This window comes from Podarcis filfolensis (genome assembly GCF_964270895.1).
Source record: "Podarcis filfolensis genome assembly, chromosome: 6".
Lineage (NCBI taxonomy): Eukaryota > Metazoa > Chordata > Lepidosauria > Squamata > Lacertidae > Podarcis > Podarcis filfolensis.
This window is the reverse complement of record NC_139609.1, coordinates 20,622,536-20,650,158: the sequence shown is the minus strand read 5'-3', so window position 1 is coordinate 20,650,158 and position 27,623 is coordinate 20,622,536. Positions and strand designations below refer to the sequence as shown.

Below are 27,623 nucleotides of genomic sequence, written 5' to 3'. Positions count from 1 at the left end.
ATACGGCTCTATAAGGGGTTTTGCATGCTTGGGGAAAGGCGTGATCTTTCCCCGTTTATAATAAATACTATTGATCCAAAGTGCTTGTGTCGACTTTCCCGCCCTAGATTACAAACTGGGAGTGTGGCCTTCCATGGGTCACAGTTGAAACTACACCTTTCTCTCCTTCCTATCCCATAGTATCAAATGAAAACGATTCTTGCAGCACCTGTGACATTTATTACAGCGCGAGATGCTTATTTTTTAAAAAAATGTTTTTATTAACGAATTTTGCTTTTTAATAGGCTAGAGTCCATCAGGTGCAAGATGTAGCTGGTTCCTATATATATGGGCGCGCGCCTTAAGCTACCTCTGAAGCCAATGGGGGCCGGGCGCGCCTTAAGCTCTGCAGAGGAGGATCGCGGCGCGAGGACGGACCCGCCCCTTTTCCGCGCTCGCCAGTTTCTGCTGGGAGCACGTACGCCCAGCGCGCAAGCTCAGCGGAAAGGCGGCGGCGGACCTGCAAGGCTAGGGGCGTGGCCTTGCTGAAGAGGGCGGGGCGCCGCGCCGAAGGACAGCGGCGCTTGCCTTCTCCCTCAGAGTGCGGCATTTCCCCCCCCTCCCCGTCGCGTCGCGGGGGCAGGGGAAGAAGCAAGATGGCGCCGGCTGCGAGCGGGGACCGGGGGCTGAAGAGCCTGGTGTGGCAAAGTGAGTGCCGGGTGCTGTCGCCACATCTCTGTCTCTCACGCCCCGCGCTTCTTTTTCTCCCGCCGGGGTAGGGCGTAGAGGCAGAGCCAGCCCGCTCCCCTCCTGCCCGGCAGCGGCTGTGAGGGAGGCCTCCGCCGCCGCCTGCCCTCTCTCTGCCCCGCTATCACGGGAAAACGGAGGGGAGGCTGGCGGGTGGGTACGTGGGTCGTGCAAGGCGCGAGGGTGGCGGGCGGCGTTGGTCGGCTTGTGTGTGTGGAGGTCAGCCAGGCAACCCCCGATCCTGACCTGTGCCCGTAACGGCATCCTGACGTGCAAGAAAAAATGAGGTGAAGCAGTTTCCCCCCACTCTTTTTATCTGCCCCCCTGGAAATGCTTCACTTGCTACGTTTCTGTATGCCGGGCGGCGTTTTAAGGAGCGGAGAAAGATGCCTTTTCTCTCTCGCACGCGAGCAGGTGTCGCCCTACGGTAGATTTTCATTTCGTTGGGTTGCATGTAAGGATTTCCAACCCTCTTCCTTACATGGATTTTCATTTCGTTGGGCATGAAAGGATTTCTAGTCCTGTCTGTCTGTCTGTCTATATATGTGTTTTAAATAAATGAACCATGAGGAATTAGTTAGGTGGCAAAATAGCCTAAGGTTATTGTGGCTGAATGTATGTTTTTTATCCTGCGCCCCAGTTTAAAGTCCAGCCGTCCATAATTCCCCCTCCCCCCCCCACACACTTGCAGAAGGATGAGGAGAGGGTGGGGCTGGGAAGGTACATTGTTGGGGGCCACATTTCTAGTCCTGGTCGGTAACACCTGGGAGGCAGTGTGAATGGATTGAGTGTTGGGTTTTGGACCTGTGCTTACTGGATATAATTTACTCGCCATAATTTGCCTCACATCATGGTTGAGAATAAAAATAGGATTCCCTTTTAAGAGATCTTCAGATTTAAGGAAATGTTTAAAATTAAAATGGAATCAGGGCTGTTGAAGGGCTGAGTGATGCGGTATGAAGACTATAAAGCATTTTTGTTGTTCGGGGTGCTGTACAAGCGGTGAAAATCCCTTCAAGCACTATGTTTTATAGGATGCAGGTAGCAGTTGTCAATCCTAGAATGGGTGAAGAAAAAGAGGTGGTATAATTTGCAACCAGAAGGACAGCCCATTTATTTCAATATACTGTATATCGTTTCTTAGCTTTGTACAATATGTGGCTCAAATATATCATTTTTTTGAAACTTGGTTTTTTTTCCCCTGTCAAGAAAAAGCAAGCAAGCACAATGGCAGTTTGTGTTATGACTTACCTTTGGACCTTTCAACTCATAATGACCTCAAGATGATTGTAACCGTTGTTTTCTGTTTCCACATTTGTTTCCAAATTTTACTTCTGTTGTGATTTAATATTCCTCTTTCTGTCTCTGCATGTGTTTAAGAATAAATGGAGCAGATGTTTGGGGGCATAAGGGGCTGGATATTTTCTGTGATCCACCATCAAAAGCTTTTCTATTACCAAATACATCATTATTTCATTACATTAGAATACAGAGTTTTCTGAAACAGAATGATTGTGAAAACAAAAAAAAAATTTCTTCCAGTAGCACCTTAAAGACCAACTAAGTTAGTTCTTGGTATGAGCTTTCGTGTGCATGCACACTTCTTCAGATAATTTTGTGCATGCACACGAAAGCTCATACCAAGAACTAACTTAGTTGGTCTTTTTTTTTATATAAATTTTTTATTGGTTTTTCAACACATATTAAAAGACAATACAACACAATACATAAACAAACAAACATATAAACACGTATAATTTCTTGACCTTTCTTTCCTAAAACCTTCTTTCAGCGACTTCCCCATACCTCCCCTTTCTGCATCCCTGTTTTAAATCATTCCAGCAACCCCTAATTTCAATTTCTTATAGCACTTTCTTTAAATCTTTTTTCTCATATGCAATTGTTTGTCACTGCAATTCTATTTTGCATTACCCAAGACATTTTAACATTCATTAATTTTACAACAATTCTTAAGATAAACTTTAAATTTCTTCCAGTCTTCTTCCACCGTCTCTTTCCCTTGGTCACGGATTCTGCCAGTCATCTCCGCCAGTCCCATATAGTCGATCACCTTGGTCTGCCCTAACTTAGTTGGTCTTTAAGGTGCTACTGGAAGAATTTTTTGTTTTGTTTTGTTTTGACTATGGCAGACCAACACGGCTACCTATCTGTAACTGGAAGAATGATTGTGGTTATTTGAAGGGTGCATTCATCTTTGACTAGGGACCTTGAAAAATGTATATCTTGTATAGTAAGTGATATGGAAACGTCAGTAGTTACTGGTAGCGGTGCATCATAATACAAGGTGTAACATAAGCTGATTGTGAACATGAAGCCACTGTACTTCATACAGTGTTTTTAAAGAGTTTTATTTGAATGTTCTGTGATTGATTACAGACTGTATAGCTGAAAAGGTAATAAAAATAATTTAAAAATGCTTCATGCATTGCAAACTTTGAAACAAGTTTAGACTACAGTATAAGGAAGTCATTACTCTTTGATTTACAAAAAGTTTTTGTGATTAAAAGAGGCTATAGGTTCCTGTTGGAGATAAAACCTTTGAATCATTGTTAATAATAGCTCTGAGTCAGAGGGTTTCTGGAGTAAGAATCCTTGGAGAAGAGTTTTCATACAAAAATGCAGTAGCTTTCAGCACTGTTTAAAGTGGCAGAGAACAGACTCATACCTGCCTTATATAGTTACTATTATTCATAAATATAATACAATAAAAATATAATAAAAACTCTTAAAGAAGTATAATACAGTGGTACCTCGGGTTACCGGCGCTTCAGGTTACAGACTCCGCTAACCCAGAAATAGTACCTCGGGTTAAGAACTTTGCTTCAGGATGAGAACAGAAATTGCGCAGCAGCAGCGGGAGGCCCCATTAGCTAAAGTGGTGCTTCAGGTTAAGAACAGTTTCAGATTAAGAACGGACCTCCAGAACGAATTAAGTTCTTAACCCAAGGTACCACTGTATGTATGTTGGGGGGAAGAAGCAGTTTTTTTCTACTCACTCTGAACTTATTTCCTCCTGTTTACTTTTTCCCTGTTTTATATTACTCCAATATGTATTGGTATGGAAGTTAGTGTTAGACAAGACACACATACTGACTCTTAGAGAGGGATGAAGGTTTGCTTCAACCAACTCCCCAGCTTTGTGTATGTCACTAGGAAGACTGGGGGATTGGTTGTGTGGAGGTGGCGGTGGTGGCCAGTATTCAGGTTTAGTGGAAAGCTCTGGTTTAGTGTAATAGCTAAACAAATCTTGCCGGAAGTGCTCCAATTGGGAGATGGAAGCAGATGGTGCTGAGCCTCTGGGCTAGAATGCAATACTGTTGTAGCTGGACAGACTAAGGATACAATCCTGTACACAATTACTTGGGATTAATTCCCATTGAATTCAGTGGAACATATTCCTTAGTGGACATGCATATGGTTGTATGGCTAGGAACCTTAAGATAATAGTCCTGACTTGTCTTCACCAACTTCCTATTGGTGTTCTTGTTGAATAAAATACTGTAGGTAGTTGAATTTTCCCACAATGCATAATTCTCTATAAATGCAGCGGGGAAGAGGATCATAGAATCATAGAATAGAATCATAGAATCATAGAGTTGGAAGAGACCACAAGGGCCATCGAGTCCAACCCCCTGCCAAGCAGGAAAAACCATCAGAACACTCCTGACATATGGTTGTCAAGCCTCTGCTTAAAGACCTCCAAAGAAGGAGACTCCACCACACTCCTTGGCAGCAAATTCCACTGTGATAGCCTTTATTAAGGTGATAGCCTTTATTAAGGCTTTATTTGGTATGAAAATTCAGACTCCACATTCAACTAAAAAATTGGGCCTTGAGAATGACTCAAGAAAATTATTGAATAATAGAGCAGGAAGCACATCTGCAGCAGAGAAGAGTGACCATGCTGTTGTGGGCTGTTGGCATTAGAAAGCAGTAACTTATTTTATGAAAAATACCTAACACATTGAGTGAGTTGTCTTTGCTGTACGTACTAGTATGACACTTAAAAAAAAATTTACAGAACTCTAGCATCAGTTTAAGTACCATTTCTCATGTCTTTTTTCCATTAAAAAAATCACACCCTTGGTTTAGTATTGCGCTTGTAGCTGTAGCAACCATATTAATACTTTAAAAAAAAACAAAATTTGCAAATATAGATTAGAGACAGAAGGTGGCTTGCAAATATAGATTAGAGACTTGCAGGTGGAGAACTTCCTGATGAGTGTGTGGGTTTCAGTTTGCTTTTTTGAAGTTCAGATATGCAGAGAGGAAAATAGTCATGTGCCACATCCTTTGCAGTTAGGAGATATCTAAGGAGTTGTTTATATTTCTGTTTCTGAAATGTTACTTTACATACTTCATTTTAATGTTTTGCTGCCATGTTCTTTTCAGCTTGTGCCATTAGCAAACACATTGTATAAAAATGTCAGTTTTTTGTTGAAATGAAATTAGTTGTTTGAACTCTCAGGCTTTTTCCTTACAGAGCTAGATTACTTCACATTGTTACAGTGCTGCTATTTTAACTGGATTTCTTTTTCAGAGCTAAAAGCAGCAGTATTTGATGACTGTAGGAAAGAAGAGGAATGGAAGGTAAGTTTAATCTTTTTTAATTGCCTCTATCAAATACTGTATAGTAGCTCATCCACCACTTACACAACGTACTTGACTAGGCATCTCCTAGTCAAGTAATGGTGGCCTTTGGAAAGGTTACATATCTGATAACCATATCATAGTTCCATAAGTTCTTTTAAGGAAACAATGATACTTAAAACAGTTTCACTCAGATTTTAAATTTGTACATGTGTGCTTAAATGAGAGGCTCTTTCATTTCAGAGGAGCTGTGCCCCAAGCACTTCTTGGAACCTAAGACCTTGACTACTTAAAAGTTTGCATTGGGCTTCAGTGTATCCCCACAATCCAGGGTCAAAGCAAAATGTGGATATACTCTTCAATAACATAGTATTTAAATTGAATGGGAACTACTGAAATGCTGCAGAGATATGCATCTACACTATTTTGAAAAATCAGATAATCATATTTCTGTTTATTAAGACAAGATATAAGCGAGCCTTGTGCTTGCTCGTGGTGCCTCTTCCCTTTGCACAAACTGGCTTAAAACCTCTAATTAACAATAGTTTCCTGTTTTGTCTGAACCACCTTTGGAACAAGCCAGGTTCAAACAATGCATTTAATGCTCTGAAGCCTGCAAGCCTAGTTCCTGCTGTAGATGTAACAGGAAATTATGGTTAATTGACGAGTTCCTGGATTTTATTTTCCGATGTTGCATAGGGAGCTCTGTGAACAAGCAAAATGCCCATTCATATCTCAGCATAACACTGTTAGTATAACTTCTTCAAATATTTTGACCATTCAAGAAGAACATATCTAATATTTTAGTCTTCTTTTGTAAACTAAAATTTTCTTAACCAAAGGAACAAATCACTTGTCTAAGATATATAACACTCTTCAGATACAGTAAAAAGCCACGTGGATGCCAGGGAAGCCCTCTGGGTGCATGTATGCCCACATTGGCAGTCCTTGGCATAAATATATTAGTTCATTAGGCCTGTATTGCAGTGTCCTTAGTATGTGATCACCATACCTTAATGTGCCTTAAAGTCAAGCATCTTCATTTTGTGGCAGAAGAGAGGACGGGGACTGGTAAGCACAGTGGTTCCATTCAGTGCTTGAAACTCCAATTGTTCTAGGCACATTTTGTGACAGGGAATTTCATTAGCATGAGGAGTTTCTGAGCTCTATTTCAGATTAAAACGAGTGTGGAAGAAAAGGAGGACCTTTTTCTGCCTCCCCACTTCCAGCTACTCTCTGAAGACTGGAGAAGAGACCATCTTAAGAATATTAGGGGGGTGAGCAGGGGAAGGACTAGACCATGTGAAAAATGAACATAATATTTTAGCTGCAGTTCATTCATTTGCAGCTTTGTATTCTTGTTATATTCCGTTGTTGTGCCCATAACCTAAGTTTAAGGTGCCATTTAGCTCCTAGCTTTCATATCTCAGTTTCTAACACTGGTTCCATTTCTAGCGCAATTTTTTGATTGTGTCATCTCTTTTTTCTTTCGCTTCACATTATGCGGACTTGATGCAGATAACATTATATATTTTATTTATATCCAACGGGGCTTATGAGGGATAACAATATGTTACTACAGGGACTGCCTTGGAAAAGATAACTGTTCAAAAACTAGAGTTGTCACAAAATGCAGTGAGCAGACTTCTACCTGGGGCTTCTTGCATTGATATCATTACATCTACATTGATTGTGGAATTGTCCTGGCCTGGTTTAACTCTTAAAACTCAGGAACAGTAAGGGACTTGGATATTGAATGGATTGCCTGCTCCCACATAGGCACTCAGATCAGTATTTGAGACCCTGCTCCATGTTCCTCTGTTTTCAGAAGTGAGGTGAGTGGGCATGAGAGGCAGCACATTTCAGGTTGTGGTGCCACAATTGTGAACCTTTTTTCCAGGAGACACCCATGTGGGTTAATTATTGTTCACCTTTCAGCAAGCAATGAAAACCTAGTTACTTAGGAAGTACTTGGAGGCAAATTAATGTTAAAAATCAAGCTGTTGTAAAATACATAGTTGTGTTCTTTTTTGTGATGGTTTGTTTTGATACTGCCATGTTGTTTATAGGATTTATATTATATTTAATGTTTGGAAGCTCCTAGGGGTTCTTGGGACCTGAAATGAGGAGTATTATATACTTTATAAATGAATACTTTAGTAGGTACAACGATTTTGATTTATCATTAAGCTCTCGTCTTAAAACCAGGCATCAAAACCAATTTCAGTAAAGAAGCTTACAATTGGATATAATTTTCTAAAGCACTACTTCAACATTTTTTATACAGATAATTCTTCTAGATGACTTCACCACAAAGCTTCTGTCATCATGTGGTAAAATGACAGACTTATTAGCAGAAGGGATCACTGGTAAGTACCTTTTAAACAGAGTTCTGTGATTCTGGCATACGGGGAAACTTGTTTTGTCAGCATTTGCAGAGGACATCCAGTGGAAACTTATTAAACGAAAAAGTCATGAATTTCATCTCACTTCTTTCTGTTACTCATTCTGCTGCTGGATTTGTTACTTCCATCTCTTAACTTTGTCTTCATTGAGTTTCTTATCCTTTTGGTATATGATTGTAACAGAAGAATGAATGGAAGAATTGTCAGGAGGGGAGTTGAATGGAATGTCAGGTGGAGTTTGAATGTGTCTGTTGCAAAATGACAGTTGAAAGAGGTGTGTGTGTGTGTGTGTGTGTGTGTGTGTGTGTGTTAGAGACAGAGAAAGGGAGAATTTGAGATGAGTGAGTTAGCATAGTTAATGAGGAAAGTTAGTCATATTAGATAGGATATTAGAACTGTGAGTATTCTGTATTAAATGCCTACTTGCACTGGATTACCTTCCTTACTTAAATATATTACTGTGTTCAGATATGGGTGAATTTCTAGGGTTGTATCTCATACTGTGTACCTGTTTAAGACATACTTGAATAAGACTATAAAGGGAGAGTCCTACTGCTCTTCAGATCAGTAGGTAGTGACAGAAGGTAACCAGAGAACATGCCCTGGGTGGGTGCGAGGAATCCCAAGAACACCAGTTACAAGTTTTTTCTCTTGAATCTTGCTTTTAACTTCGTGTTTCTTTTCTCATTCTCTAATCTTTCTGTGTGGTTTTTTTTTTTTGTCATGCTCTCACTGAGAATGTGGGCTTTATAAAGGTTCTGTGGCTTGGGGTGGCATAATGTTAATCTGTTTGTATTCTAAACTACAACAATGGGTAGGGGAATGGCAAATTACAGAATGACTTACTGCTGTAATATAGTTGTTGGATTGTCATCATGCTGCAGTTTTAATGGCTGCCACTAGGTGGCATGATGACAAAAACAGAGAGGAACAGGCAGGACAGACTGGGGCAGTTCCCCAGCAACTGCTCTTCTGCTGCTGTACACCTTCACACCAAACAATGCCGTTTCATACTAAGCAGCATCAGAGGCTGAGGAGGAAGAAAGCAGCAGCAAAGCAGGAAGGTTGCTGGGGAGCTGCCCCAGCCTGTCCTGCCTGTTCCTCCGCAGCTTGCATGGCCCATGGTTTGGGCAAGCTGTCCGCCCTGTTGGTAGGCAGCAGGGAAGAGCAAGCAAGGCTGCTCTAATTGGGGATGGGGAAGCTTCTTGATTGGCCCTTCCTGCATGTTGCCTTGTGGGGGGACAAAGCGAGACTTTGAAGGCAGAATGGAGAGACAGCGAAGCGAGCTGGGGCAGTAGCTCCTAGTATATTACGGCTTTCTGAAACATTTGGCAGTGGGGGCAGAAGGAAAGTCATGCTTTATGAAGGCATGGTGGGAAGTGATGACTTCCAAAATGGATTTTGCTGTTAAATTTTATAGTCTATAAACAGCCATATTTAAAGGAACTAAATAAATTTATTTTTCCTTGTTGTAGCTATCCTAAAGCTCAGATACAAAGTAGCTATGGTGTAAAGCTGGAAGTGCCTGAAAAACTACCATGATAAAACTAACATTTAAAAATCTGTTTACATAATAGTGATTGATTAGAATCATTATGTAAATCTATTTAACACCTGTAGGTGGTGAGACGACATGCAGTTTGCGGTATTGTGCTTATTTTGTAAACTAAGTTTGCTAACTGATGCCTGAATTTATTAGCATATCATTGATTTCAGGCCTGTTTGGGTTTGACTTGTGGTCATTTTGGTCTTTGCCAAAGGATAAATGGAAAACCCTAATTACAACACTCACTCCGTGGCTCGGTAATTTGTTTGCTTCTTTCATCTTAGAAGCATTCCCCTATGAGAGAAAAGGAAGTACTTGCAACCTGCAGTTTTTCTTTTAAAGTTCTTCTTTTAAAATTATTGGGTTGGATCCAGATTCGCCCCTCTAAGAATGGGAGGGACTCCAAGGGAAGGGAGCCTGAATTCAGTAGTGCTCCTCGTTGGAGGTAGGGAGTTGGGTGGGAGTTTCCTAGATTTCCCCCATGGCCCCCGTTGCCACCTCTCACATCGCTGATCGAGTGCAGGACTTATATAATATGTTTTATCTTGCTCTTTTCATGCTTTGTTAATTTAATATAATTATTACTTTTGATTGTAAGTTTTGAGTTGGCTTGGAATTATTATTAGGAAAAGTGGGATCCAGCATGAAAATGGAGGTTTACCAAATCAGAGATCCATCATGTACTTTTAATTCTTTTTGCAAATGTAGATGTATGAAATACTGAAGTTTTTTTTTAAAAAAAATCTTATTTTGTAGTTGTGGAGAATGTTTATAAAAACCGTGAGCCAGTCCCTAACATGAAAGCCATTTATCTCATCACACCTACAGCAAAGGTTAGTTGTTGTTTTTTAAGCCTGTTGGTCAGTTTGACTTAATCTTCTTGTGAATAAAATTTTAAAAAATTACCATGTTATAAAATGTTCATAGGTTACTACTTCACTGAAATGTGCCGTAGTAGTTAAGAGTTGCTGAGGAATAGTAACAATACAGCAGAATGCGGTGACTTAAGATTGAGACTCGCAAACCAACAGCCCAATATTCATAAACTTTGTTAAAGCCCATCAGGCCCACCCATCTCATTTGATAAGATAAATTATTATTAAATTCACTTATTTTGCTTCCTTATTTTTTCCACTTTGATTCCTAGTAATGGTGATGAATAATTAATAAGTGTTGTTTATATATTGATATTTCTTGACTATTTCATTTACATTCCTAAGAATGTGGGTTGGGGTTTCTTAACTATAAGCTCATCAAGGGGTCAGTGAACTGAAGTTTGGGAAAGCCTGATTTACACTGGTTTGTTAACAAGTCAGGCTCATAATCACAGTTTGATTATAGCTTGTTTGGAAAAAACTATAGTCATACATTTCAAATACAGTCTTTTCTGCATCTTCCAAATACACTTATTTGTATGTTGTTTATGATTTGCTGTCCATTTAATACACTTCCTATAAATCTGTGTATTAATAAAATACAAGTTTTGTTTGCCAATAATTTTCTCTATGCTCCCCCCCCCCCAAGATTTTGACTTGTTCATTTTTGTTTTAGCACTTTCTTTAAAAGGAAATATACAGAGTTCCTCAATTATGGAAATTGTACTTAAAATGTACTGTTTTAATTGTTCAGTCTGTAGATGGGCTTATAAATGACTTCGTCAGTAAATCATCCAGCAAGTACAAAGCAGCATATGTCTACTTTACTGACTGTAAGTATTCACTAATTTTAGCAATTTTTTTTTATTGTAGCCATGGGAGCAAGCAGGATAATGACCTTTGAGCCTTTTGTATATTTCAGGTGTGAGGGGATTGGTTATGACTAAAAAACCTACAATATTCTGACCAAGAGTATTACGTGTTTCCCCACATTATTCTGTATAGTGTAGTTTCTTCCAAGTGCTGCCTTAAGTATTTTGTCTTTGGGATTTCTTCCTGCCAACTTGGTTCCTTAGTGCCGCCAGAACAGCTTATAATATGAAACAATATAATCACAGCAAACAGCAGTCATCCATTAAAACAGCCCTGCATAGACAATCCTAAAGCAATGTAGGTTTGGTGTATCAACAGTTAAAACAAAGTAAAAACTAGGATTCCATTTATAATCATAGTCTTCCATTCTCCCATCTGCCAGAAATGGCTGCTCTAGAAAAAAGCCTTTTAATAATTTACCTAAATGTGAAAACAGTTGCCTTGGTTAGCAGTTTTGGGAAGTAACAACAAAATGAGGACATGCCCACTGAAAAGGTCTTCTCCGTTCAGATTAGGATAACAAAAAGGTTCAGAGCAGTGGGTGGTATGCAATGTTCCTGTTAGTGCAAGGGACGTGCAGTAGTAGAACCATACTTTTCTGTGCTTTTTCCTTCAGTCTCCCCCCTTGCTCCTTTACTTACTTACACACACACACACACACACACACACACACACACACACAAAACACACACACACACACCCCGGTGAACACTAGAGGGTTAGGTGATCTTCTACAGGTAATTTAGTCTGAAGACTGGCTTCTGTTTTGGTGCTTAAAAATAGTTTGCCACTATAGGCAAGATATTTTGACCTGGTTTAGCTCCCGTGGTTTGGTATTATGAGAATTAACCCAGCTCGCCTCCGGGCTCACATGCTTACTACCTCTTCTCACTACTACTCCTTTCCTCCTCCAGCACAGCTGCAAAGAGCAGGCTGCTTTGGTTTGGCTAGCCTGGGGATGTCTAACCTGTGACCTTCCAGGTGACGGACTCAGACTCCCATCTGCCCCAGCTTAGCCTGCAGGGTTATTCACTCCTGCTTTAGTTTGGCAAATTGCCTGAAACCTTAACTGTAATCTCTGGAAACAAGTTAACTGCATAAACCATGGTTTAGAGTTGGTTCACTTTCATTAATCATAATTAAGTTTAACTACAGTTTGTCCTGGTTCAGATGACACTGTAAATGGTGGCTAATAAAATATTGAATTAAAAACTTGTGAATTCTGTGGTTGCGCTGGAGGAGGAGGAGCTTCTTGTAACACTAAATTATGGTTTAGTGTTCTTCCTAATCAGACCATTGTGGATGACTCAGAATACCCACATGAAGAAAAAAGCTAATACTTTTCAATAGATTCTTGGTGTATTTAAAAATTATTGGTAAGACATACTTACACACTGCCTGTTGCATAAAAGAAGTTTTAAAGATGAAATAATATGACAGCTGAAAAACCTTTCTCTCCTCCTAGTTTGTGATGACAAACTTTTCAATAAAATGAAGTCATCTTGTTCAAAGGCTATAAGACGGTGCAAAGAAATAAATATTAACTTTTTCCCTTATGAATCACAGGTAAGCTTAAGTTACTGAACTTAACTTTTCCATGTTTTCCATGGATTTGTCTAATCCTCTTTTAACCTTTTAAGTAACTAATGCTTATTATGTGGAGTCTTGCTTGTTAAATTATATAGTAGTTAAATAAAAATAACCCTGTCAAAAATAACTAGAAAGCTGCATATTTTGAATATTGTCAAAAATGATGTTAATATTTTAACACAATATTTCAACTCCTCTTACATAACGTTGCCAGCCATCATAGCCGCAGACAGAAAATTTAAAGTATATAGGCATTTTCTCCTAAATCTTTAGAAACCAGATGGGGTTTTCAGTGGTTGGAACATATTCCATAAATTATAAAAATCATTAGATGTTGACAGAAAACTCTACAAATGGGAAAAAGTGAAATCAAAGTATAGTTATTTAGACATTAGGTTTTTGGTCACCTGCTGAGATTTTTAAAACCTAAAATTTTTAGGGTTTAGACTTCTTTTTCGCGAAGGTTATTTTGACATTACATTGCCCAGTCATATTGAACTATTGAACTTGGTTCTGACCACTTCAGGTTCCATCATCTGTGTAGATAGCAAAAAGGTTGTACAGTAATGCCTTTAAGTAAGAGGAGAAAGTAGACTACTGTGGTAGAGGAATGGTGAGTGAGAACAAGGAACATATTTCTTCAAGAGGACCAAGGAGAAGAGATGTGGGGTGGGGGAAGGTATCATTAATCTGTGTTATACTAGATATTTATTGCGCTTGCAATTTAATAAAATCATAGTTTCAATCTTCTGCCGATATTGCTGTTACATTCTGGTTCCTAAAACAGTCTATTTGGAACCATTTCTTTACTTTAGGTATTTACCCTTGATGTCCCAAATGCTTTCTATCGCTGCTACAGCCCCATCATGGAGAAGACAAACGACAACGTAATGGAGCAAATAGCTGAACAAATTGTTACATTATGTGCCACTCTAGAGGAAAATCCTGGTGTAAGATACAGAAGGTACAACTGGAAATACTATATTCCAAGTGTTCTGTTGGTTGGATCGAAATGGATTCTACGCTTTGAACAGTTTGGAAAGTCAACATTGCCCATTCTGAAATGTTAGGAGGCAATGCAGTTCCCCTGCATGTGGGGAACAAATCTATGAATATATACTGAGGAGTCAAATATTCTGTATTAAAAGGACTTCGTGCTCGTTGGGAAAGGATTGGGTGGAGAGAGGGAGACAAGCAGGGTTGCACACCAGAAGGAACATTGGTGTGTGTGAGACTATTCAGAAGAGCTTTGGTATACATAACCAGGTCTTTGGCAGGTACCTAAAGGTAAAGGTAAAGGGACTCCTGACCATTAGGTCCAGTCGTGACCGACTCTGGGGTTGCGGTGCTCATCTCGCTTTATTGGCCGAGGGAGCTGGCATACATGTGGCCAGCATGACTAAGCCGCTTCTGGTGAACCAGAGCAGCACACGGAAACGCCGTTTACCTTCCCGCCAGAGCGGTACCTATTTATCTACTTGCACTTTGACATGCCTTCGAACTGCTAGGTGGGCAGGAGCAGGGACCGAGCAACGGGAGCTCACCCTGTCACGGGGATTCGAACCGCTGACCTTCTGATTGGCAAGTCCTAGGCTCTGTGGTTTAACCCACAGCGCCACCCGCAGGTACCTAGTTCAGTATAGTTCCTTAACACTTTTCCAAATTCCAACTCAGAGAGTGGAGGAGGGGAGAAATGTATAAATCTAATGAAGCTTGTGATGGTTGGTGTTTCCCATGCTAGTGAGCTCCACCCCATACTGAACTCAACGCATTCAGAATAAAGAACTGTAGGGAAGAGTCATAGCTTAGTGATAGAGCACATGCTTTGCCTGCAGAAAGAAGACCCCATGTTCCAATCCTGGTATCTGTGTGAACTGCTGTGCAGAAAGGACTCCTTCCTATCTGAAACTATAGAGAGCTGCTACCACCTGAGTATAGACAGTGCTGAGCTGGACAGACCAATGGTCTGACTTGAAAAAAGGCAGCTTCGTTTGTATGAAATACTCCGTAGCAAATGATCACTTCAAATTCTAATAAAGCAAATGAACTCAACTAGCTCACAATCACTTATTTCAGATATCAGTGTCCTCATAAATGTCAGCAAAATATATATTTTCCTCTCTCTTCAGCAAGCCTTTGGATAACGCCAGCAAACTTGCGCAATTAGTTGAGAAAAAGCTTGAAAACTACTATGAAACTGATCAACGAAGTCAAGTAAAGGTAGACTGAATATTTAGTTTTCTCTAGGAGGCTGGGGATAGGAGAGCCTTGGAATGTAGCTGGGAAGAATGAATGCTGTAAATGCAGGAAAAGAGCTAATAATGCTCTTCCATTTACACGGGGATGGAATTGAACAAGGTTTTTAAACCACAACACAAAAGGAGAAGCAAGCCACAAACCTATACACAAAACGTATTCCATATAAAGTCCAGCACGTTACTTCCAATAAAATCTCTTGAGGGCAGAGGGGTCTGACATTCCATTTCTTCACTGCTGATTCCTTGAAGGAACCTAAATGGCTTCCCCATGAAATAAAGGAGTATAGGAGTATAGAGTATCAGGAAAATCTTGGAATATGTTGGGAATATGGTTATTGTTTTAATTATATGAGAATAAACTTTAGCCTTTTTCCCCTGTTATTTTGTGTAGCTTCCTCTTTTTTAAAAGATAGAGTAAATATTTTTAGGTTGTACAGCACTCTCTGTTTTGCTTGTTGTCTCTTTTTAAAACAGTGATGCTTTCTGATTTTTAGGGGAAAACCCACTCCCAGTTGTTAATAATTGATCGTGGCTTTGACCCTGTGTCGACTGTGCTCCATGAACTCACTTTTCAAGCAATGGCTTATGATCTGCTACCAATTGAAAATGACACATACAAGCAAGTATAATTTCATCTCAATTTTTAAATATACTCACAAGTTCATAAGCTCCTGCAATGTAAGAATACATTCTGCCCTATATTTGTTATCCCATGTTGGCTGAAATGGAACATTCCCTAGAAGGACTGCCTTTGAAGTTCCTTGCTTAAAGGTGTTACACACTGCAGAGCCAGAGGAGGACTTCTGAGAATTGTGGGACACAGGAATTACAAAGAATGATGCTAAAGACACCAGAATGAACAGTTTCGTTGTCTTTATTAAGAAGGGTTTAGACTTAACAGCAAAAAGTACCCTGCCAGTTTTTGCATTTCGCACCAGAGAAAGACACCACCAGGCAAGCAGATGATGGACTGTGCGCACCCAGCCTAAAGTGTATACATTCTTTATACGGTAAAGCAGCATACGTCACATGGGAACACAGGTGGCTGATACCCAAAGCATGACCGATGTTGCCCCTTTCTGGGCTCAGAGCCCAGTATCTCCGACTCGCAGATAAGAATACTGTCAAAGCTAGCCAATTAGTGCATTTCAAAGTGTGTGAATACACACAAATATGAGCTCATTGCTACAGACAATACCAATTAAGAATGGGGTCATCTTGACTATCAACATGGCATAAGCAGAGCTTCCAGAACAGTCCACCTTTAGTTCAACATAAAAGGGAAGGGGAAATTGAGTATATTGTAAATGGTGACAATTTCCTCTATTTAAGTGGTCTGCAGAGAGTCTCGTGGAAGTGTGTATTCTATTGATTTGATTTGGGCAGTGAACAATCTTGTAGGGCTGAAGCTCAGTGGTAGAGCATCTCCTTTGTATAAAGAAGGTCTCCGGTTCAATCCTGGATATCTCCAGGATGGGGCTGGGAATGCCCCCTATTTGAAACCCTGGAAAACTACTGCTGGTCAGTGTAGACAGTACTGTGGTAGATATGGTAGTATAAATTGCTAGTTTTTTATCCGGTCAGGAATTATTTTTACCAAATCCTAAATGTAGTAAGTAAGCCCCACTGAGCACAGATCCATAGCATCATGCTGCAGGCTAAATCACTTCAGTAACTTTAAAGGTAAAGGTAAATGTACCCCTGCCCATACGGGCCAGTCGTGACCGACTTTGGGGTTGCGCGCCCATCTCGCTTAAGAGGCCGGGGGCCAGCGCTGTCCGGAGACACTTCCGGGTCACGTGGCCAGCGTGATGAAGCTGCTCTGGCGAGCCTGCGCTATAAAGCGGTACCTATTTATCTACTTGCACTTAAGGGTGCTTTCGAACTGCTAGGTGGGCCCGAATGACGAGAGGGATTCGAACCGCCGACCATGTGATCGGCAAGTAACTTTAGTGCTACTCAAAATTTTAAAGCATTGATCTGTCCCTCTGCCAAACAATACCATGTGACTCCACAGCTCCATGTATCATACCACACTTTTGTGGCTTTACGCATGTCAGCAGAGAAAGCCTGTATATGTGTGCGCGCGCATAGATAGACAGACAGAGGCATACTTCCTTTGTCCTGAGTCCATACCTGAAGTGCAAATCTAATATTCACAAGAGACAATATAATTATTTTTTATCAAGTCCTGCTTATTGCTATTAAGATGCTAATGTGAAGCCACTTTCTGGATTTGTGTTAATACAAAGAATGTTATCCCACACTTTCAGACATGTTAGTTAAAGTATACAGCCTTTAAGATCCACTCTAAATAGCTAACAATCAGCTGTAGTTCAAATGCAAACTTCCACAGCAAGATTTCAGCTTTTCACCATCTTCTACATCTACTTTAGGAATAACTAATGCATTCAAGAGAGACTAATATTTGTATAATAGCTACTAACTCTTTTTCAATAATATGGTCTTAACTAACTTTCCATTTTTTCCTTTCTTGTATTTCTACTGCCTTCTGGTTGAATCAGTTTTTATGTGAGTTCCTATACATATAAACGGTGTTTCGTGACATAGCAGTAGTAAATTCTGTGGCATTCCCCCAGTTCTTAGGAATCTGGTTGACAGTTGGAAGAATACAATACTAGGCATGTTAGTACAGATACCTGTACATTAAATACTTCCCATATAAGAATCTGCTTTGTGATTGTATATGAAATCAATAGTTAACCATATTTTTCCGTCTATAAGATGCCCCCATGTATAAGACCCCCCTTATTTTTGGGTGTACTCAGATTTAAGAAAATGGGGGGAGATGGCCCCATGTATAAGACGCCCCCTAATTTTTGACATTATTTTTTAGGGGGAAAACCTAGTCTTATACACGGAAAAATACCATATTTCCCCAATTTAAAGTGAGAGATTGTTCTCTGCACGTTGGGGTAAGAGGAACTGTTCTGTGAACTGAAGGAAGAGATTAATGTAATGACCTATATAAACAGACAATACATTTTGGAATAGGCCATTTTGTGTCTCGGTTGATTATCTTTTGTACATTACATTACATTACATTACATTACATTACATTACATTACATTACAAAATATTATTACCCTTTCAGCATATTGTGTGCATGTTTCTTAGGAAATAAGTAGCTCTTATTCCTAGGAATAATTCCTAGGCTTCCTTAGCTTAGTATTTCAGCTTTTTATATCCTAAAAAGCGCAACTATTGCTTTTGTATGTTGTAATTAGGACTCTTGATGTATTCAAAACAAGAGTTTTGAAATCCTTTTCTTGAACTACAAAACATATGTGCAAAAAACTGTTCCGTGTATTCATCTGTTTATATATTACAACTAATAATTTGCTTTTTTTTCTTTGTTTAGGTATAAGACGGAGGGTGCAAGTGGAAAAGAAAGGGAAGCTATTCTGGAAGAAGATGATGACCTCTGGGTGAAAATCCGACACAGGCATATTGCGGATGTGTTGGAGTGCGTACAATTGAACATATTTTGCTTTTTTACATAACATTACTTGATAGCTACTTAAAACTGTGTGTGTATCGGTGGTATTCAGTACTAGTGTGACTAAGTTTGGTTCATCAGTTTAGCGGGTCTACTCTGAGTAGGACTTAGCTGAATCTGGCCCGTCAGGTTGTATTCAACTAACCTGGCATGCTAATGGAAGCAGTCCCGCTTCTGCAACAGGGACTGTGTGTTGCAATTTCTGCATTGCAGGGGGTTGGAATAGATGACCCTATAGGTCCCTTCCAGCTCTACAGTTCTATGATTCTATGAAAAGCATTCAAGGAGGTGTGAAGCAGGGTGAGGGGTGTGACCCAGGGAGGGGTCAAGTAATAGTCGTGAGGGCCAGATAGAGGCTTAGATGTGGCCCTCAGACCTTAGGTTCCCCCCACCCCTCCTCTAGGCAAACAATAGGCCACAGCCAAGGAATATAAAGGGAGAGTACTGCTGTCTCTCATTAAGTCAGTAGAAGGTGGCGGCCTGTATTTAACTCTGGAGTAAGTGAGTCACCTTATTGTGAGGCACCTTGGGCATGTTCCTCATACACAAAATAGTCCACTAATTTCTGAGGACTAAATCTACATTTTTTTGCTGCTCTGTTGAATTTCTACTAAATAAACTTGCTTACTACTGCTGTGTAGACATACCTGAGACCATTTTATTATTGATTTTGAAGCCTTTAAGCAGTTGTTGTTGTTGTTGTTGTTGTTGTTGTTGTTGTTGTTGTTGTTGTTAATAATAATAATAATAATAATTCCCACCTTTTTCCCAAACCAGGACTGAAGGCAGCTTACACTAAGTAAAACAACACAGCTGAAATACAAAAACCTAAAAGTTTATAAATTAGAATACTTAAAGTAATGAAACTGTGATAGAATTAAAATAATACAAAAGCAAATCTGGTACAAAGCAGATAGTAAAACATCACAGTATTATTAAAAGTCCTTTTCTTAAAAAAAAATGTGAGTTCAGCAAACCCTGTGATAATAAAACAGTCTTCACCTGATGGTGGAAGGAGAACAAAGAGGAAGCTAGTCTAGCTTTCCTAGGAAGGGAATTTCAGACTTGTATATATTCTCAATTTAATTTAAAAATATTAAGAAGCCATTTTCTTCTACTCTTTCAGGGAAATACCAAAACTTATGAAAGAAGTTTCATCAAAGAGAAAGGCAACAGAAGGAAAAGTAAGAAATAAATATTTACTTTAAAGTGGTACTAAATGTTTTTAAATTTGTCTTCTGCTGAGTGCAACTACCTTGATACTAAAGACATGAGTTTGGAAGTGAGAATAACTGAATGCAAATCCACTGGGGTTTATTTTCAAGTGTTTTTAAATTGCCTTTTGTTGGTACTTCTAACCTACTAAAATGGAGACTAAAAATATATATTGGTAGTACAATTTTAAATATATATTGCAGTGCAACCCTAAATAACAATAGTTTTTGAGCTTTGAATAAATGTAATCAGTCAATAAATAAAAACACAGAAGAAAGGCCCCTATGACTTCAGACAGATACTTTTTACCTTGTAAGTAAACACAGGATTTCAGCCTTAGTAGACTTCTTGAAGCTGGCTATGCATTTCCCGGTCCTCAAACACAAATTAAAAGAAATGTCGATTGTGAAATATTTGAAACTGAAATTTGAATTATTTTCTAGCTATCTTTAAGTAATCTGGCTCAGCTCATGAAGAAGATGCCCCACTTTCGCAAACAGATTACTAAGGTGAGCAAAATGTAATACTGTTATGTGTTTGGATGCTGTTCATTTTTTAGATTTGAGCCTAGATTTGGCTTAGTTTGTGGCCAATTATGCTGGTGTTTAAGCATGACTTAGGTGCCCTCCAGATGTTGTGGATTACAACTCCCATGATCTCTGATAATTAGTGAAGTTGGCTTAGTTTGATGGCAGTTGGGAGTCAAATATCATCTGCAGAGCATCATGCAAACTAGTAATCTAACTGGTACAATTGGAGTTAAGTAAACACATAGGGTGGCGGTGGAGATAATTGCATTAGCTCTGCCCCTGTCACCATTGTGACTTCCCCTCTCATGCTAGAGTGTAAATTTCTGAAGCAGGAAGCATTTGCATTATTCTAAATTGACGAGGAGCCTCCATGAGTTCAAGAAGACTCATTGCTTCAGAAGTTCACCCTTTGATCAAAGCAAAGACCTGGGCAGGAGAAGCAGGGTTAGCAAGGTACTCCCCACCATCCCACTTGCATAGTAGGTTAACTGGCATACTAACAACCTAAAGAGAGATAAAATTGTTCCATAAACAAAAAATCCCTTGTTGGATCAGAGCAAGGAACATCTAGTCCAGCATTCTATTGTCATTTGGCTACTCAGACACCTCAGCAGGTTCAAAAGCAAAACATAAAGGTTGTTAGCTCCCTGTCTCTGATGTTTGAGGCATCCCGACTGTTTGTAAATGAAGATTTCATTTACATCTCACAACTAATTGCTTTTGATAGATCTAAGCCTCATGAATTTGTCTTAATTTTTAAAATGTATTATCATATTAAATTGCATATCCTATGTGTCAGAAAGACCCCAAAATCTACTTTGTATTGTATTTTCCTGGCTTGCAGGCAATCTTAAGCATGTTTGTTCAACTCTTTCTAAATTCAGTGGGATATACTACTTAAATGTGTGTTACGACTGCAGCTTTAGAAAGTGTTAGGCTGGCCTTAATTAGCATTCTTAAAAATTATAACTGTAACATATTCATGTTCATTATAGCTGCAACTTTCTTTCTTCCTGTAAATATTGTAGAGTGTGAAGCTTATATTTTGTGGATTGTTTTTAATAAATAAGATTGGACACATTAAACTTTACTGCCTGTTAATGAATTGTTTGTTTTCTGTTGCTGTGTCATAATTATGTAAAAGTAAGCAAATTTTTGCTTCTGTTTTGCAGCAAGTAGTGCATCTTAATATAGCTGAAGATTGCATGAGTAAATTTAAGAATAACATAGAAAAGCTGTGCAAAGTTGAACAGGTATGTGAATCAAGCAAGAGTACAATCTTATTTGGACTGAACAAATACTGGGGACAGTATAATAACAGAAATTATAATGGCTATTCCCATAAGGAGAGAACTTTATATCTTGGTGGCTTTTAAAAGCATTTCTGGCCAAAGTAGCCTTTTAAAAATCTGTTTAGTAAAAAATAACTATTCTTTGCAGTTCTGGAATACTAGTGCAAAGCTACTGGCAAAAAACTGTGTGTGTGTACGGCTATAGTATTGCCATAGCCCTATTTTCCTGACCAGAAAAGCTACCAGGATAGTATCATAGTGGTCTCTCATTGCCCTTTAAGGGTTAGTTTCAGTAGCTACTTTTGTTCAACAATGGGAAGAGCCACAGTTATGGCTACTTTATCAACTTCTAAAAATCCAGAACTAAGACTAATGCCCCAGTGCTATACTGGTGAGGGAGCAGCAGCAACAGAGAGGATGCAACAGAATATAAATTTACGAAGTGGATCAAGTGAACTCGTTTTCTTGAGTAACGTACTGCAGGATCGGTTAACAACTGAACTTGTATTGTTTTGCTCCGTTACTGCTAGTACTGTGTGGTTTCCTCTTACAGCATTTCTCCTAGCAATCTAGTACAGTCGTAAATGCATTTCGGAGAGAAGGGATAGTTACCTGGAAACACAACATATATGATATGCCTCCAAAATTCTACTTCCGCTTAAGGCTAAATGTAGATCTGTGGCAACATACAAAAACATGCTGAAATAATTGCTGTGAACTTGAGAGGATATCTCTTGTTTGTAACTTAGGATTTGGCTCTTGGAACTGATGTAGAGGGACAGAAAGTGAAAGATCAGATGCGAGTCCTTCTTCCAGTACTGCTAAATAAAAATCACGATAGCTATGATAAGATAAGAGCCATCCTCCTCTATATCTTCAGCACAAATGGTAAGGTCTAAATCTTCTATCTACTGTTTTAAAACATGGTTTAATATGTCATACACTAAACTACATGAATGTAATGAAATGTCATGTGTATGCACATGTGTATGTGTGGCCACAGTTCACTCATGCCACCAGAGCATGGCTTATTGAGATAAATGACAGTTATGCAAGAGTTACTGTTGAAATTACTATTTTGGAGAAGATGTAGCCAAGTAAATTGTCATTTGTTTATATGGATAAAAAGCTGCCCAGCCCTGAAGAATAGATTTTTTAATCTTAAAATGTATCTGGGATAGCTGTATTGAACTGTAATTATTGGATTGCTGGTGAGATGGAGATTTTTCAGGCCTGCCATGGTGCAAACTTATTCAGAACAGTGCTACACAGGTATTAGGGTAGCACTTCATAAAGTGTTTCAAACTTATTAATGCTTACTTAAATTCTGTGATTGAATTTTACTCTAAACCATTTTGTTTTTTGTTTGTTTTTTAAGTTTCTTCAATGCGCACAGCACTTGGTTAATGAGCAATATATAAATGGGCAGTATATAAATGTAACAAATACACAAATCTCAGAAAGTTACTAATTCAAAATGTCACATTTATTTTTAAATGTGGAAAAAGGAACTACACAAGAGAACTTGGACAAGCTGATCCAGAACGTACAGATAGAAAATGATAGCGACATGATAAAAAACTGGAAGTATCTTGGTGTACCTGTCGTCATTGCAGTAAGAAATGCAGCATTTTTTCCCTATCAACTCGTGTGTTACCTCTTGCTTATTTGTATTGTATTGTTAATACGTAATGTCTATTCAGGTGGTTCAAATTGCTTCACACAGATGATTTTCTGATTTGTACAACAACCCTGTAAGTAAGGGGTGGGGCATAAAGCAGGATATTATGGTTTATATAAAACCATGTAATGAATTTGCAGCTGATGGGAGACTTGAGCCAGGGATTTCACTGGCTTGCCTCTCACATCATTACACTAAAGCCCAGCCTCATAGGAAGAATGTGAAACTCTTGACTGCAACTTCTTTGTGCTGACCTCTTAAACCAAATGCTGCAATCCTAAACATACTCATACTTTTGAGGAAACCCCTTTGTGCATACTAGGACTTATTTCCAACTAAACATGAATTTATTGTGCTATAAGAAGTGCAAAATATGCCATGTGCTTGAGAAAAGATGAGATAAAATTGGAAGCATATGTTTTAGATAGCTCTGCTGTCACTCAGACATGTTTTTGTATGACTCTTGCTGACTCATGAGTTGTGTACAGTTTGAGTAGAGCAGCAAGTATGGAAGCTACTCTGAAGTCATGTGGTATAACTCATACCCTGTAGCAGGGTAACTTGTGGCAAATATAGACTTAAGTTAATGATGTCAAAAGTGATCTTCCACCCCTCTCCTGGGTGTCCCTTGTATGCCAAGAATTTGGGAGGGGCAGGGTTGGTAGTGAAGCATGCATGCATGCAATTTCATAGCCAACCAATGTTTACAAATCCCTTTGTATAAAAATTGTCTTCCGTAAACTTTCATTTTATTATGTACTAACTAGGAGATGTACTTCTGTTTTCGCTTGCCGAAAAAATATTTTATTCTCTCCGATTACTTTTCTTTGAAATCCCTGTATAATAGACTGCAAAATGTTGTCTTTGAATTATATTAATTTATTTCAGTGGTTTATAACCTGTTATAAATGCATTACTGATACTACTCCTAACAGCATTCAGTAGCAATCAAGCTCAATATCTTTGGCTTTTTAGGCTGGATCACAACAGCGCAGATCATCGAGGAAGGATCGTTCCCACGAACAAACATTTCAACTTTCTAGATGGACACCTGTTATTAAGGATATTATGGAGGTAAAATTTCTAAATAAAATAGCTTTTAGTCATGCAGATAATATTGGATGTTTTTAAGAAATTCTGCTTGTGTGCTGTTGTTATCCCTATTTTAGTTGCATTTAATATAGACCTTTTACTCCTGATAAGTTTTCTGGGGGAATGACCGCATAGGTCAAAACATATAGTTGTGTGCTACATTTAATCCAGAGGTGGAGAGCTTTCTTCAGCCCAGGGCCCCTATTCTCTTCTGTACAACCTTCTGGGGAGAAGGCATGACTTAGGGAGAGTCCTGAGGGCGTGATACAGGTTTCTAGAACGGCATATTCTGAGTCTGATGTTTCACACTCCTAATTTTTAGACCAGTATAACACAGTTGCTTCAGTCTGATACAAAAGGTATAATCCAACTTTGTACAAGCAGACTTCCATTTGCACAACAGGAGTTCATCTTTCTCTCCTCTCATCTGCAGTCCTGATGCACCCCAAAAATCTGCTAAATAGGATCCAGATTTGGAGGCAGCTAGTTGGGGGGAGTGTAAAAGAGAGTGGAAATCTATTCCATCTATGGACACACTCCTTCCATTGGAAGTGCTATTGGGCTGAGGATGAGAGCACTCTTTATGCTTGCATACTTTCTTGTGCTCATCTTGACATGCTCAGAAAATAACTTTCAAACTGGGCACAATAGACATTTATAAAGACAGTTTAATAATAACGAGTCCTAGTGTGCCTTAAGCATTTATACTGTTCATCAGAGAATAAGGAGTGATTAAAAACAGATATGCAGAAATTTATATGGAATTAAAATTGCTGCAACAGGCAGAAAAATTATTTAGTGTCCCTCAAGATCCTCAGCAATTTTCAGTTAGTCCACTGGAGAAGAAATCAATAGTTTAAAGTGTGGACTTAAGCTATTTATAACCAGGCAGTTCCTTCATTCAGAAAGGTGGCTTGTTCCTCGGAACCTTAACTTCCATTCTTTTGTCAACATGTTTACATCATTTACCCAGGAAGTGTTTGTTGCTATATGCTGGCTTCATGCCTGCTTTCTAGTCATAGAAAATCTGGGGATTTTGAAGACTCAGAATAAATACTTTGTATCACCTTAATTTGTTTAAAGAATCTATTTTATTCCAGGATGCTATAGAAAATAAACTGGACACAAAAGACTGGCCTTATTGTTCCCAGTGCCCTGCACCATGGAATGGTTCTGGAGCAGTGAGGTAAGTGATTTCATGGTATTCAAATTAAAAATTGTGTGCATGTTCCCCCTTTAATTTCCAAATGTCCTTTTTTTTCCACTCTGTTTTACAGTGCTCGCAATAAACCCAAAACTAGTTATTTGGATGACCGGAAAAGTGGATCAAGGCTAATTGTGTTTGTCATTGGAGGCATTACATATTCTGAGATGCGCTGTGCATATGAAGTTTCTCAAGCCTACAAGTCTTGTGAAGTTATTATTGGTAAGCCTGACCAATTATGCTTAGACAGAATTGTTGTCTAAAAATTGCTTGACTTTTGAAGCGATAGGAGCACCAGGATTTATTTTTGCTTCCTTTTTCTGTCCTTTATTTGATTCCCCTTCTGCTCCCTCTACAATTTGACTTTGCCACTTACATTTCTAAATATTACTACCCCTTCTACATAAGACTAAAGTCCTTATTTCCGGATTGGTTCTCTTGAATCTTCCTCTTGGTTCCTCTAAGAATCAAGCAATTTAAAATAGCTGTTGTTTCTAGTCTGCATATTATCAGAAAGCATGAATCCTCTCCTACAAGTGTTTTATCCTTGCATTCTCATGTAGTTCATTTCTCAATCAAGTTGCATCAAATTTTGCAATTATCTATCTGAAATAACAGCAACTGGCAACTCATGTTAGCTTCAAATAGTCTCAGGAGCCTAACTACATGTTAATTACATGCATGTGATTATCACATGCATGTAATAGCATGCAGATGGTCTTTTTTTTTTTTCAAAATAAAGGAAAAACTGGGGAAAGGAGCATTTTGAAGTAGGAAATGTGTGTGATTAACATTTCCCAGCAAATGTTTCACTGTTATGGCCACTTGGCTGGAATACGTACTACTGTTGACATACTGAATTGCTGGAGAAACTAATGGCATCTAGGAGGAAATTAACAAGTTGCCTCAAGGTTATTACTTAGTTCAGGGGTTGCTAATCCTGAGCCCTGGAACACAAAGTACCCCCCCCCAAAAAAAATCCAAATCACACCCCCAATACGTCATTGTTTTTGGCAGTGGCAGCAAAAAGGGAGGAAATACACAGCATGGGGGTGAGGTTTAAACCTCTTTACCAAACCCAGCACCCTAATGAGGATGCAGATTGTCCCTTCCCCAGTTACAAGTTTAATAAGCTAATGTTGTTGATGACTGTTCCTTCAAGATTACATCTTGTTTTTACCAGGTTCCACTCACATCGTGACACCTAGAAGACTACTGGATGATGTAAAAGCACTTACTGTAACAAAATCAAAGGATACAGTCTTTTTTAAGAATGAATAGAGATTATAACGTTCAAAGATTTTCAGCTGTGCTTAATTTAAGAGATATTAAGAACACATAATATAAATATTATGGATACAATTTAGTGATAGTTAAGAGTGTTTTAAGTTCAAATGATTACAGTGGGAGACGTGTTACATATCTGACTTCCTTACTGAAATCAGCAGGTCTTAAAAGTCCTTGATTTGAACTGGATTGTACCCTATGTACATATTTTATAAATCAGTGCTGTATTTGGGACTGTCCTTTTTATAATTTGAAATCTGCTTTCCTTGGGTTGGGGGGAAGGGGAAGGTAATGGATAAGAATAAGACGTATGTAACAGCTTATGTTTTTTATATTAATGTACTTGGTTATAGATGGCATTTTGCTGCGAAGTGTTTGGTGTAGAGAATGCTCACCATCGCAATATATCATGCTAGGACTTGGGAAACATTTGTATATATGCTAATGATTTTTCAGTAATGTGTAAACTTTCTATCCTGAAAAAAAAGTCTGTTTCTAAAAATACTATTATAAAAGGGCAATGAGCTTAGCTACAAGAGGAAATGTAAATGTATAGCACAACTACAATTTGGTAAGCTACAAGATTCCATGCAACTTGTAAGAGTGTCATAGACAGCTGCTTTCAGTGAGGTACAAAGTGTAAGTTAAACTTTTCCTGAGAAATCTCAAGACAGAACTTTGGTTATGTGTGTCGGGGATTGCATGGTTCTCTGTATGGTATTTGGGTGAAGTTAATCATGAAAGTAATAAACCTTTTATCAACAATCAAGAACGCTGAAGAATATGTTGTCTTAATTACTTGTTTTGGTAATTTTTGTCAGGACTCTGAAAAAGAATGCAGTACAGGGCAGATGACTGACTTGCTTCTTTCATCAGCTCGCAAAATGAACTGCATCATTGGTCAATCCCACATATATT

The 27,623-nt window shown here is 38.9% G+C and overlaps 1 protein-coding gene across 3 annotated transcripts; it reads left to right on the top strand.

Annotated features, from left to right (window-relative positions):
* The first annotated feature begins 416 nt into the window (after positions 1 to 416).
* STXBP3 (syntaxin binding protein 3) lies at positions 417 to 27,477 on the top strand. Of its 3 annotated transcripts, XM_083620317.1 has the most exons (19): positions 417 to 687; positions 5,288 to 5,337; positions 7,625 to 7,706; positions 10,045 to 10,121; positions 10,918 to 10,996; positions 12,502 to 12,602; positions 13,442 to 13,590; positions 14,756 to 14,846; positions 15,379 to 15,503; positions 18,267 to 18,371; positions 19,531 to 19,588; positions 20,063 to 20,128; positions 21,322 to 21,402; positions 22,191 to 22,329; positions 22,950 to 23,056; positions 24,098 to 24,196; positions 25,315 to 25,400; positions 25,492 to 25,640; positions 26,602 to 27,477. In XM_083620317.1, the coding sequence occupies exons 1-19, from the start codon at positions 636 to 638 to the stop codon at positions 26,697 to 26,699; spliced, it is 1,794 nt and encodes a 597-aa protein (XP_083476443.1). In that variant the 5' UTR covers positions 417 to 635; the 3' UTR covers positions 26,700 to 27,477. The 3 variants fall into 3 exon arrangements, with proteins under 3 accessions (XP_083476443.1, XP_083476444.1, XP_083476445.1); XM_083620318.1 differs by lacking the exon at positions 21,322 to 21,402 and having other exon boundaries at positions 527 to 687; XM_083620319.1 differs by lacking the exons at positions 417 to 687; positions 5,288 to 5,337; positions 7,625 to 7,706 and adding an exon at positions 8,001 to 8,139.
* The last annotated feature ends 146 nt before the right edge of the window (positions 27,478 to 27,623 follow it).

What these genes read in the sequence shown, in the direction of transcription:
- STXBP3 (XM_083620317.1), top strand. Translation starts at nt 636, where the DNA reads ATGGCGCCGGCTGCGAGCGGGGACCGGGGGCTGAAGAGCCTGGTGTGG. An exon ending in ATCAACGAAGTCAAGTAAAG is followed by an intron (nt 14,847 to 15,378) that starts GTAGACTGAATA and finishes TCTGATTTTTAG; the next exon opens with GGGAAAACCCACTCCCAGTT. An exon ending in ATTGAAAATGACACATACAA is followed by an intron (nt 15,504 to 18,266) that starts GCAAGTATAATT and finishes TTCTTTGTTTAG; the next exon opens with GTATAAGACGGAGGGTGCAA.